The sequence below is a fragment of the Rhamphochromis longiceps genome, linkage group LG16 (genome assembly GCF_057381845.1).
Source record: "Rhamphochromis longiceps isolate RC_006_pf linkage group LG16, R_longiceps_female_GT1.1, whole genome shotgun sequence".
In the NCBI taxonomy this organism is placed as follows: Eukaryota; Metazoa; Chordata; class Actinopteri; order Cichliformes; family Cichlidae; genus Rhamphochromis; species Rhamphochromis longiceps.
In genome coordinates this window covers 39,700,204-39,713,296 of record NC_140572.1, presented here as the reverse complement: position 1 = coordinate 39,713,296, position 13,093 = coordinate 39,700,204, and the positions used below count along the sequence as shown (strand labels likewise).

The 13,093-nt window shown below is 44.4% G+C and overlaps 1 protein-coding gene across 1 annotated transcript in view; it reads left to right on the top strand.

The window, feature by feature from the left end:
* The first annotated feature begins 1,515 nt into the window (after nt 1–1,515).
* The window catches only part of ube2g2 (ubiquitin-conjugating enzyme E2G 2 (UBC7 homolog, yeast)), an 11,744-nt gene continuing 166 nt past the window's right edge, over nt 1,516–13,093 (top strand). The window contains exons 1-6 of the mRNA XM_085384308.1: nt 1,516–1,663; nt 2,866–2,901; nt 3,013–3,058; nt 11,010–11,128; nt 12,848–12,988; nt 13,064–13,093. The exon at nt 13,064–13,093 is cut by the window's right edge and continues 166 nt beyond it. Coding sequence (XP_085240434.1) covers nt 1,621–1,663; nt 2,866–2,901; nt 3,013–3,058; nt 11,010–11,128; nt 12,848–12,988; nt 13,064–13,093 — 415 coding nt within the window. The 5' untranslated portion in view covers nt 1,516–1,620. The remainder of the gene's footprint in view (nt 1,664–2,865; nt 2,902–3,012; nt 3,059–11,009; nt 11,129–12,847; nt 12,989–13,063) is intronic.

Here is a 13,093-nt window from a genome sequence, read left to right as displayed (position 1 = left end):
CAACAACATTCACCTTGAGGAGTTTTAAACTGTAACAATAAAACAGTCAGTGTGAGTCAAGCCTCATGATTGGAAGCTCAGTAGGGCTGCAAAAGAAAAGCAGGACTGTTCACCCAAAAAAACATAATCAGAGAAAAGGTCATAAATATTTGTTGTGTAATCAACATTCATTTTCTTTTTATGCTCTTTAGTTCATCTACATCTTGTTGGGGGGAGGCAGCAGAGGGCCTTGAACTAGACTTCCTGATAAAGAGGAACTTACTGCAGCACGTTCTGATGTGGCAGCTGTGTGCAGTTGCAGCATTTGCACACAGCAACAACAATAACAGATAAAAACATCCCTCGGCAGATAATATAGGCAAAATCCAGCAGTTCAATATTCAGGCCACAGAACTTTCTCACTGTATAAAGTAACAAAGTTGAGTTCTGACTGCCGATTATAGTTTGAATATTTTAAAAACAGTCTGGAAACTGCACTCTTAGGTAAAAGGTCACACAGACCAATGAGTCATTACAAGTAAAAAGAGAAAAACAGGAAATCATCACTTTTGGTAAATGGTAAATGGCCTGCATTTGTATAGCGCTTTACTCAGTCCCTAAGGACCCCAAAGCGCTTTACACGTCCAGTCATCCACACATTCACACACTGGTGATGGCAGCTACATTGTAGCCACAGCTGCCCTGGGGCGCACTGACAGAGGCGAGGCTGCCGGACACTGGCGCCACCGGGCCCTCTGACCACCACCAGTTTTACATACTTACTTTTCACATGTGGCACTATTTCCAGGCAGTCATTCGCTGTCAGACACTTCTTCACTCACTATGTGTTAACAGACCTCTCTGCACTAAATCACACTTGTTATTAATCTCTCTTTCACACCATTCTGTCATCCTTCTCTCACCACAACCAGTGGGTCCAGATGGCCCCGCCCCTCCCTGAGCCTGGGAGGTTTCTTCCTGTTAAAAGGGAGTTTTTCCTTCCCACCGTGGCCTTCCCACTGCTCATAGGGGGTCATATGATTGTTGGGTTTTTCTCTGTATGTATTATTGTAGGGTCTACCTTACAATATAAAGCACCCTGAGGTGACTGTTGTTGTGATTTGGCGTTGTATAAATAAAGTTGACTTGAATTTAATTAATTAATTAATTTTATTATTTATGTATTTGAGTATTCAACAACAACAACAAAACAGATCTGCTGTGGCACATTTAGACCGTGGCACAGTTAGACCGTAACTTATTATTACATGCATACATCTTGATTCTCAGTCATCCAGGTAAGGAAATCAATTACATACATAAATTAAATTAAATAAAGACAAAATTGAATAAAAAGACTATATAACATTTATTAAAGGCACAAAAACATTTACCTGAGTAAAATTAAGTTTACAATTAAACAAATGACCTTAATTATTAAACATTAATTATTTTTTATTTGTTTTTAAATGAATTGTTTTTATTTTTGTCGACAGGGTGCGCTGTCTGCTGACACGCAAACTGAAACACGTTTTGCGCATGCTCAGTCGGATCAGCTGTTGGTCCGTTGCTCTGTGAGAACCTGAGAAACTGAGCCACTTTTGTTTATTTGTTTGTTTGTTATTTTCTCCGGTAAACACGATGGCTGGCACAGCGCTCAAGAGACTTATGGCCGAGTACAAACGTGAGTAACGCGAGCCGCTTTCAGCCAATGGGAGGTCTTTTAATGTTAGCTAGCATGCTAAGCTAACAGCTCCGCTAGCGCCTGTATCTCTGTACGAAACTCGTTAAAAGTTCGGTCGATTTGAGCTTTTCTTCGCTGTCCGCGTTTGTTCTTCTGTACCTGCGACTCAAACCGATAACCTGATGAATATCTAGACAGTGTGAATAATCCGGTGTCGGCTTTGTCCACCTGCAGTTTAAACCGCGGTATAATTTGGAGCTTATATAATGTGTTTGTGGCGTTATCCAGAATGTTCCATATAGCTGCCGTCATGTAACTTTCAAAACTTTTCTACAGTATGTTAAATGAACACAAAATGCGAACATCATGTTTATCTGTTGGTTACAGGAGCACAGAGCGCAGGTGGAAAACTCGCTGCGAGGCTTCAGCGCTGCACTGACACGGCGGCTGATTTGCCTTTTCTGAAAGTGATAAATTTGAAGGTTTTTAAATGTAATTTGGTGCACTGAGGGCTAACGATAAGAACTTGAACTGGGGGATTAGCCTCGGTACACATTCATATTTAGGCCTGTCATTTATTTAATGCGCTCATTTCAGGCTGCTACACTTTAATCTTGTGTAATAATGTGAATTCTGCATAGATTAGTCGATTCATTCAAGATTCAAGAACTTCATTGTCATGTACACCGCAAAACACAAATGGTTACGCAGAGCAATGAAATTCTTAGTTTGCACGTTCCCTAAAAGAAAGTAAAACACACAAACAGTGCTTTGTGAATCTTGTAGTTTATGTGGGTGTAAACAGAATTTAAAGTGCAAGTAGTTGCAACACTGTCACAGTGATAATATATACAGAGTATATATTAAGGTGTATACGTAGAGCTATGTATAACAATTGCAACTTTACAGGTTAGGGGTAATTACAGTTGTATTATGTTGTGTATAAGTGTTCGAACTTGCAGATTTACAGTTATGGATAAACAGTTCGACATAGATCATTGTGGTAAATCTGATTGGTATTTAAGATAATTGGGAAGTCTTTTATAACTGCTTTCTTGCTTTAGGCTGTTTTTAAATGAATAAATGTTAATCATTTCTTCAACATGGGAAAGCAAACAATCTATCAGCTGTTTAAAAATGTGACTGAGACCGGATCACAGCAGAGGTCAAAGGTCACTCATCTTTCTGTGTTTGTGTTTCAGAGCTGACCTTGAACCCACCTGAGGGCATCGTGGCAGGTGAGACACCAGAACACATCTGTAGCTTCTGCAGATGTGTCTTCAGATGTTCAGCGTGTTGTTCCAACAGTCAGACACCCGAGATTTAAAGAGTTTGTGTTTGCTGTGCAGGTCCAGTGAATGAGGAGAACTTCTTCGAGTGGGAGGCTCTCATCATGTGAGTACCCCGTCTCCATGGAAACACACGTTTGAGTCATTTTTGGGTGTTTGTATTTGTTTTGGAGTGTTATTGTGTATGTGTCAGTTAGGGCTGCCACAAACGATTATTTTGATAGTCGACTAGTCACCGATTATTTTTGCGATTAGTCGACTAATCACATCATCATCCATTGGACATACAGCGTACAGGTTATTGCACCAGCAGCATCTGCTCTTATATAACTATCATTAGCTTACAGCTTTAAGTGTTTAAGTTAAGTGCTAATTAAAAATAAAGACAAGATGATAGTTTATTAAAGTTTAATGAAGTTTGCAGATTGTTTCGGTGAAGTTTAATAAACTCCTTGCTATCTAAAATATAACAGGACACCGGAGTAAATTCTCGAGCATCTCACACTTCTGATAATCAGCTGTCTGCTTGACGTTTATTCAGCTGTGTAAAAACTATAACTTTAATCTCAGCCAAACCGATTTACTCAGGAACAAATAAAATACTGAAAAAAGCCAAACAATAACATTTTAAGCTAAGTGACGGCAGTGGGTTTGAAAACGATTTGCCGGGAGTCCGGTGTTCTCACGGCTCTAGTTAGCCTAGACCCCGGCTAGCTATCGAGCTAGTGGGTAACAGACGTCTCCGAAAACGTCGGAGCGCTTTTGAAAATATGCGGTGTCCTGATAAACTGAGCAGATATTTGAGGTTTACACAGCTACATTCTCGCCTGAAAATATGTTAAACGTTTATTTTGTGACCCAGAAAGAATAATAAGAGTAATATTCAAACTAACTAGCTGCCGCCATTGTTGACAACAGAGCTGGGCTGCGCTATGAATTCTGGGACACAGCTTCTTCTTCTTCTTCTTCGGGGTTTAACGGCAGCTGACATCCTTGTACATGCAGTGCTGCCATCTTCTGTTTCAGTCCGTTATTACACTCTTAAATCCTGCTACTTATTCCTGCGTCTTTCAGGATCTTACAAAGCTTCAAACGACGCGTCGACTATTAAATCAGTCGTCGACGATTTTGATAGTCGACGTAATCGTGACTAGTCGACTAATCGTGGCAGCCCTAGTGTCAGTTATAACTGGACTCTCACAGCCACTTTATTTGGTACAGTTCACTAGTACTGGGTTAGAGCTCCTTTAACTCTTAGGTGCTTGGCTTCAACTGGGTTATACAAGCATCACAGGTTTTGGTTTGTGTGGACATGACATCATCATGACCTCATGATGTTGGTGCATCCATGAATCTGTCGATGTGAATCTGAAGCAAAGGAGGATCCCTGCTTTCAGGTTGTTAACGCCAAACTCAGAATGTAGCAGCAGGAATCGAGACTCATCAGAGCGTTTTTTATCTTCTGCTGTCCGGTTTTGGTGAGTCTGAGTGAACTGTATCCTCCACTTCCTGTTCTTAAAGAGCCAGTTACCTGCTCCTTCTGTCCTTTCCCACGCTGCTCTGTTGTAAGGTGCTGTTTGCAAGGCAGCGCGTAGCAGGTATAAAATGTCCTTTAGCTGGTGGGAGTGGCACCGGTGTGGTCTTCTGCCGCTGTAGATCATCTGTTCTAAGGCTCAGGGGTGCTTTTCTGCATACCTCGGTTGTTATGAGTGGTTATTTGAGTTTGTTGCTTTTACTATCAGCTTGAAGCCGTCCAGGGCTCGCAAAATTGCTAGCCCGGCGTCCCGGAGCTAGCGATATCTCCGGTCGAGCGACCGAAATCTATCTCAGCCCCACCCGTCAGGTTATCATATAGCTCAGTTCAGTCACCTGAAGCACTTCTGTGAGCACCAGCATTTGTCTAATTTGGCTGTTGCACAAACGAGTTACTTTCACTTCTGTGCTGAGTGCTTAAAGGTCAGGCTCAGTCATGAAAGCAGCGACGGAGCTCCATAGATCCACTAATCACACTAATTGCATTTAAAAAGCGAACAATGCTGCTCCCTCATGGCTTTAACCTCCCGTCTGCTGGGATCAGTTGTCTGATCCTTTTATTAGCAGCTGTTAGTGTTTGTAACAGGCTCACCTCTCTGTATTTGTTTCTTTAACCTGCTTCACACTTTATGCCAAACTCAGAAAGTAAAAACCTGCAGTTTGAGTCATGAAGTCACCCTCATACGTGTAAACCATGGCAACTAAACTCACAGGTTCAGTGTGACGATGACCGAGTGAGACCAGAAGGTGTCGCTGTTCTCAAAGTGTTGGAGATGAAACACAGCTATCGGTACACTCCCCACTAACACAAAGTTAAGGCAAGTCAGTGGATTTATGGCTGGAAGAAAACAGAGCAGGAAACAAGACAACACAAAAGTGTTCAAATTTAAACGCTGGGGAGTAAATATGTGTCTTCAGGTGGATTTTAAAGATGTCGAGTGTTGGAGAAGTCTTAATCTGAAGACCAAGGCCTGGTCTACCTACAGAAACAACCAGGAGCATCATTCTCCATGAAGTGTGGACACAGCTGAGGACCAACAAAGATGTTCAAGTGTCATTTTAACTGTGAGGTGTGTTTTTAAAGAGGACATGAAACACTGAACATGTTTACCCCACTGATCCTGACACACCGGGGCCCTGTTTCAGGAAGCCGGTTTAGTGCAAACTCTGAGTAAGTAAACCCTGAGTTAACGAAAACTCTGGGTTTTCGGTTTCACAAAGCGAGTTTAGATTAATTCTGAGCGAGTTACTATGACGACACACTCCGTGAAGCTAACCTGCCCCCTAGCAGGTTAGCTTCAACTAACCCTGACTTTCTCCGCCTCTTTGTCAGAAACCTGACTGCAGGAAGTGTCAGACATGGCGTGCTCCTTCCTTGAAGAGCCAGTAGATGTTGAAGCCCAAATTCTCCGCAGAGCTCTCCGCCGGGAGAGAGTGATCAGAGCGCGTTCGGACATTTTATCATTTCCTGATGATTTCCTGTGTGAACGTTACCGTTTTTCAGCACAATCTATAATTTATTTGAATAACATCCTCAGGCCTAATATTGCTCATGTGACACATCGCGGACATCCTCTCAGTTCTGTACATATTATTTGTATCGCACTTCGGTTTTTTGCAAACGGGAGCTTTCTGTATAATATTGGTGACGCTGAGCACGTTTCCAAGGCTACCGTCTGTCGGGCAGTCAGGAATGTTACAGTTGCACTGAAACGTCTCCTGTACTCGTTTGTGGTGTTCCCCGGTCACAGACCCACAAGATTTATCAAAGAGGGATGCCACAAAATTGCAGGTATCAGGATGAACGAAACTTAATGTATGATGTGGTGATATTTGAACTACTACTTAAATTTTACATTTATTCTCACGGTTCCCAGGCGTGATTGGCTGTATAGATGGCACTCACATTCCAATCATTGCTCCTTCAGTAAATGAAGGAGACTATGTGAACAGGAAGTCTTTCCACAGCATTAATGTGCAGGTACATAGTTCCCTGTAGCATTTCAAACTAACAAATTATTTCATTATAGTAATGGATGCTAATTTGTGTTCTCTGCACTGTGAAGATCATATGTGATGCTGCCAACATTATCACAAATGTGGAAGCCAACTGCTCAGCCTCTGTGAGTGGTGGTGGTGGAGGACCCCCACCTGTTTTTCGGGCCTCCGCTTTTTTTCTGTTGGCTATAACGGGTCACATTTGAGCATACAGAGTAAGCAAATATGTACTTGTAATGTGCTCAGATAATTTCAATAAGTGCTTACAGAAAGAAAATTAATGTAGCCTCTAACTGCAATTGATTTACATCGGACAAACAGACCAAGCACTATGGCTCATAATACAATTACACCTTACCTGTTTGGACTATATTTTTATATTTCATTTTTACTTGCTGCCAGGAACGTTTGGGGCCTGTTGGGTTGCACCTGCGCTCACATCACATCACAAAATAAAATGTGTAAAATAAAAAATAAAATATGATAAAATAACGTGTTAAATGGGTGGAAATCCCTCGATCAATGTTTAAATTAACACTCACGCATTGACTCTGTCGGCTATGTTTTGCCATGCATGCTCCCTTTCTTTTGCAGCTGAGGCTGTGTTACTTTTTTCCCGCAAAATTTGCACGTTATCGGCATATGCTGCCATCAGAATTTCGGCCTCAAGCGCTGTAAAATACATTGACCGCGCCTTCTTTCCCTCCGTCTCCATGGTGACTCGCTTAATCTGTGCTCCACTAATCAGGGCTTTATGTATCCTCGTGCGCGCGCTTAACTTGGGGTTAAAGCAACTCCGCGTTGACTGAACTAATTGTTATCAGCCTTTCTGAAACCGAATATTCCGAGTTGGACAGTTCGGGGTTACTCAACCCTGAGTATCGTTTTTCACTCTGAGTTTTCTAAACCGGCTTTCTGAAATAGGGCCCGGGTCATGTTCAGCACCATCTTCTGTCAGTACGAGCGTGACGTCATGTGATTGGTTGGTTGAGGCTAACAGACTCACATTAGTTTATGTTAGCTAACTAGTGACAGGATCGATACCTCAGAGGAAAATAGGGACATTAAAGCTAAACATCAGTGTGAGGGGATCACTGTAGTGCTGCAGCAGTGAGTTTATGTGAAACCAGGACATACTGTGGACATACTGTCCACTTTACTGTCTGTGTCTGTAGCAGGAAGTGGCTGTTTGGCTAGCTGCACTGAAACAGGAAATCCAGCTGTTAGCCGTGATGTTGGTGTTTGTAAAGGACAGTGTAGAGGAGAGGCTGTTAGCTGCAGCCAACCAACCACCTGACGTCACGTTCGTACTGACAGAAACATGTTTTTATAACTTTAAGCTGTTATTTGTTAAATCCAGCTTCACAGCAGTTACATGTGTGTCAGAGTCAGAGCTCAGTGGGGTAAATTAGCCTCGATGTGTTCAGTGTTTCATGTCCTCTTTAATACGCTGTTAGACAAAAACATTTCTTATCAGTTATTAAAGATGCTGCAGCTTCGTGCTGTCTCAGACCAAAATTAGTCTCAGCAAGAACTGAAGCGACAAGCTACAGAGAACATCTGCTGATCCTGAGACTCTTCAAGGAGTCAGAAAACCATCTGCTGAAGGTGTTTCACCTGTGACTGGAAGAAGTTACAGTGGATCTAAATCCATTAAAACACCCCAGATGTGGACCCACAGCTGTGTACTCTGAGTACTCGGTGTGAAAGTAGACATCCTGACTGCAGTAGATGTCCAGAAGTTATTGTACCTAAGAAACCAACATGAACATGATGTCAGTGAAGGCAGCGCCCTCAGTCTGTCATTAGTAACGGAGCCTTCTGTTGTTGTGGATGTTGGCGTGACAGCAGCTTCAGTCTGCCCTTCAATTTAACCTGCAGCTCGTGCTGCGGCCAACCATCCACATACCTGCCATCCCCCTGACCGATGACATCACCGCGCCACACCCTATCATTACCGAGGTCATTACCTGAGCAGGTCGGCCCTCTGAGCTGCGCTTTGAGATGCTGTTTCTTCATGGGAAGACGTCTGAGCTGCCTGCTCATGTTTAACGGCTGGCTGTTTTGTGCCTCGTTGGTTGGTCGAAGATTCAGAAACAAGCTGCTGGGAGCGCGCCGATCCTCTGCCATGGCTCCGCCTACACTGATAGACAGCTGGAGGTGTTTCAGACGCAAACAGGGATCACCTGTGTCAGACGGGACCCGCCCACCTGTGTCAGACGGGACCCGCCCACCTGTGTCAGACTGGACCCAGTATGCTCACAGACAAGCCGTTGGTGTTTTCGGTGCAGTCACCAGGCAGTACACATGTGTGTTTTATACTTGTGAATACGAGCTCTTTGACGCTCAGTTGTTTCCGCTCTTTGAACCTCTGGCGCTCTGACTTGTTTTGTCCTCAGCTGGTCAGCGACCTTGTGTCCCGGTCGCCAGCGATGTGCCAGTTAAAGTGATGCAAGGTACTCGCTCCAAACCTTACATTCATAAAGCTGTAGCGGCGTCACTGTTTGGATCCAGGTGATGAAACCCTTTGATTTGATCAAACTGCTCTCAGATCTGATAAAAGAACACGCGTCAGACGAGCGCTGATTGGTAGCACAGATAGCCAATCAGAGTGTGTGTGGTCAGTGATTAGAGCGGCTGATGGTGGAGGAGGTGAAGCCGAAGTAATCTGCAGACAGACGATCAGATCGGCTGATCTGCCTGACCTCAGATCTGTGATGTGCTCAGATATTCAAACGTCCTCTTGAACTCTGATGACTCAGAAGCTCCATGACGGCGTAACGATCATAAACACGCTGTGATACCGGCGCCGTGTCCTTGCAGCTGATACGGATCGGTGAGCTTCAAACAGCTGCCGCTAGGGCTGTTCGATATAACGATATATATCGGATGACGATATAAAAACGTCCATAGTTTCATTTTACGCTATCGTTTGTTTCGTGGTGTCGCAAAATAAACTGTTTACAGCAATATTTGTTCATGGTTCTGATGTCACTGTAGTGGCTGTATTCATTTATTAAAGTTCTCTTTCTCTTATATTTAATATCACCACACTACAGACAAGTGCCTGGTTTTATGTGTTGTTGTTAGCAACAGCAACGGTAACAGCATCGCGTGTCCGCTTGTTTATGTTCCACATAAACCTTTCACAATAAAACTCAAGATCCTGTTGAGACTTTTCAAAATAAACTGAATCACGTGAAAGATGCAGATTATTTACGATGAGAAGTAAAAAAGAGCCGCCAGGTGCTAAAAAATAAACCTTAGACTCAAACGTTAGAACAGGCTTTTCCCCGCAGCACGCCGTGTAATAAATACAAAGAAAACGGCGCCGTTACAACTTATGTCTAAAAATGTATAGTTTCATGCATCGTTAAAACACTCGAGGACGCGCAGCTGGAAACACTTCACACAAGACGAGCTGCCCGAGATTCACAGAATTTACAGAAAATGTTACATTTTTGTGATCTATATCGTTATCGGACGATAGATGTCTTATATCGGGATGTGAGATTTTGGTCATATCGCACAGCCCTAGCTGCAGGAGCAGAACAGCTTCTCCAAGCCGGTTCAAAGATCTGCTTCTAAAGGAGCCACAGGACGTTCTCCCCAAGTAACTGAAACTACTCCAACAGCTGTGTGGGGAGCCGCTCCGCTTTTTCTGACAGGACGTTTTTCCATGAGAAAGGTACGCTGAGACCAAGTACAGCAACAACACAATACTAACAACAATAAGAGTAAGTAAGGAGATAAAGTATATGTCACTGTAGACGAAGCAGCAGCATGTACACAGCATGCTTACAGTCCAGCGTTCTTTCTAAGATCTTCTCATCATTTGGTCTGAACATCAGACCCACGTTATGTTGAAGTAAGTCAGTATTTGTCTCCTTACACAGACTGACACTGGCTGGGTTTGGAGTCAGGTTGGTTCATCTCCTTCTTCTGACTCGAGAACAAAGTTAGTTTTTTTCAACAAACACATTTTTGTTGAAAAACAACAAACTTTTTGCTTTCCAGCAACAAATATTCAAATCTGAGTGGCGTCTGAAAAACATGAAGACAAACACGTGAAATGAGTTTGTTAGCTGCTGGTGCTGATGGAGAGAGCAGGTGTTAATGTTCCTGTTTGCTTTGCTGTCTCCGTGTTCCACGTGTCTTTGTTTACAAGGAACATTAATCTCTGTTTTTACCTGTGTGCCTCCCAAGGCTGCTCACACCTGATTAGTCAACAGGACAGAAACCTGCAGATGTTCACATCCAGATGTGTTCATAGAGACCGGGTTACCTGTTCTGAAGCTGCTCCTTCAGGTTCTCAAGGGAGATAAAAATTTGTTAGAGGATCATGAAATCAGAGTGAGGGTCACCTGTGCACAGGTGTTACAGAGACGGGAACAGAAAGAGCAGCAGATTAAACTTAAAAACCCGTCCAGCTGCTAACAGGTGATCCGGGCGGGTTCTCCAAGTTCTTCAGGTGCTCTTTGGTTTCGTGCCCTCTGGGTCTCACATGTACTTCCTGTGTGTTTCAGGGGTCCTCAGGACACGTGCTTCGAAGGCGGAGTGTTTCCAGCCATCCTCAGCTTCCCCTCCGATTACCCCCTCAGTCCTCCAAAGATGAGGTTCACCTGCGACATGTTTCACCCCAACAGTAAGTCCACCTGCGGCTGAGCTCCGCCCCCTCACCTGCACAGACAGCTTGTGTTCTCACAGGGTTTTATGAAGGTTAAAGCTCGGTTCAGACTGGAGGTGTGTTTGTGGAGAAGCTGATGTGATGTTTATCCTCTCTCCCTCTCAGTCACTTTAATCCAGCACAGTGAATCACCGCAGCGACGAGCTCGTGTTTCCGCGGTTTTAGACTCGTTTAGAGCCTCGCTCTCAGCTTTTAACCCGTCATGTTCACCTGAAAACAGACAAACTCTTAAACACACCTGGCACACCTGAGTTACTCCAGGTGTGCCTCAGGTTCCTGAACAGAACACGCTTGGTTTGCGTCTGTTTTGATAGGTAAACAGACCGCAGTGACCCCCTCAGTCATGTGACAAGTCATGTGACACAAGGCTGCGTTGTCACAGTAACGGCCAAAGCTCCTGAGAGTCGGTTTGACTTCAAAGCAGTCATGTGACCAGTCACAGCACGCAGCACTAATGTGAACATGCTGCTAACGTGCTGTTAGCATGCTGTTAGCGTGCTGTCATTACTGCTGTGATTAGAGTGCTGAGCCATGATGTCACAGCAGGGTAACAGTCTGAGCACGCTCAGTCCTGATTAGAGGACAAGCTGTTTGCTGCTGGCCCATCATCACCACCCTGCACCAGCATGCCCCCGAGCTGAACTTCCTCCTGCAACTGTAGCGTCTGATCATCTATCAACAGCCTGCAACCGCCGCAGGTGAAACCCACGAAGAAGAAAACACTGAGCGGGCCTGAACCTCCTCAAAGGTGATGGAAAAAACACGTCTCAGGTTTCAAAAGAAGAGAAAAAGTTTTCAAACTGTCTGAGCTGAACGTTTACTCACCATCTGCCCTGCATGGCACCGCTCGCACAGGTGAGAACAGGTGCCAGGCTGCCAGCAGGTGTCTGTAGGTCTGCACCACCCAGCTCCTCTGCATCAAACCTGTTGTTTCATAGAAATGTGAAATATCTGAACGAATAAATATAAAGGTTGTTCTCCCTCCTGCATGGCTCCAGCTGCAGCAGGAGGTTTATCTTGTTTCCTGAATTGTTGGAAGCTGAGATTCAAATGTGAAATGATCAGATTAACTGCTCGGCTCTCGTATCTATTGTGTGCTGATAAAACAGCAGCTGTCAAAGCAGGAACGTCAGACAGCCGACAGGAAGCACTTTGCACACTGATAACAACGAGATGTTTGATGGAAACAGATAGCCTCTGAGTGCTGCCTCACCTGACGGGAGGCTTGTTTACCTGTCAGGTGTTGTTCTACTGCACCTGTGAGGACTCGATGGCCGGGCGGCACTTTGAGGAGCAGATAAAGAACATCCTGTTTCCAAATATGTCCTCGCTGAAAGTGTTTAATGAAGTTTTTACAAAAAAAATGAATCCCAAAAACTCAAAGAGAGGCTCACGACACGACACGCGGGTCTCAGCTTTAATGAAGCGTTTGAACAGAAATGTCTTAAAATCAGATTCACAGCATTCAGAAACATCCACCCATGCATGTCAGGTGGGTGGAGCCTGTCCCAGCAGCAGGTCCACCTGGACAGGTCACCAGTCTGGCAGCATTCGCACCTGTGGGCATTACAAACTAAACCTGTGTGTTGAACTGGTCGTCGTTAAATATGTTGGATTCTTTCAGATGGGCGGGCTGAGTCGCGCTCCCTTACTAATCATCTTCCTCCTCCTCCTCAGTCTATCCGGACGGTCGGGTCTGTATCTCCATCCTCCATGCTCCGGGCGACGATCCGATGGGATATGAGAGTAGTGCAGAGAGGTGGAGTCCGGTCCAGAGTGTAGAGAAGATCCTGCTGTCTGTGGTCAGCATGCTGGCAGGTAATCACACACCTTTCTGTGATGTCATCATGTGTAAACCATGCTTCACCTCCGTACTCGGTCCTCTCCTCTCAGAGCCCAACGATGAGAGCGGCGCGAACGTCG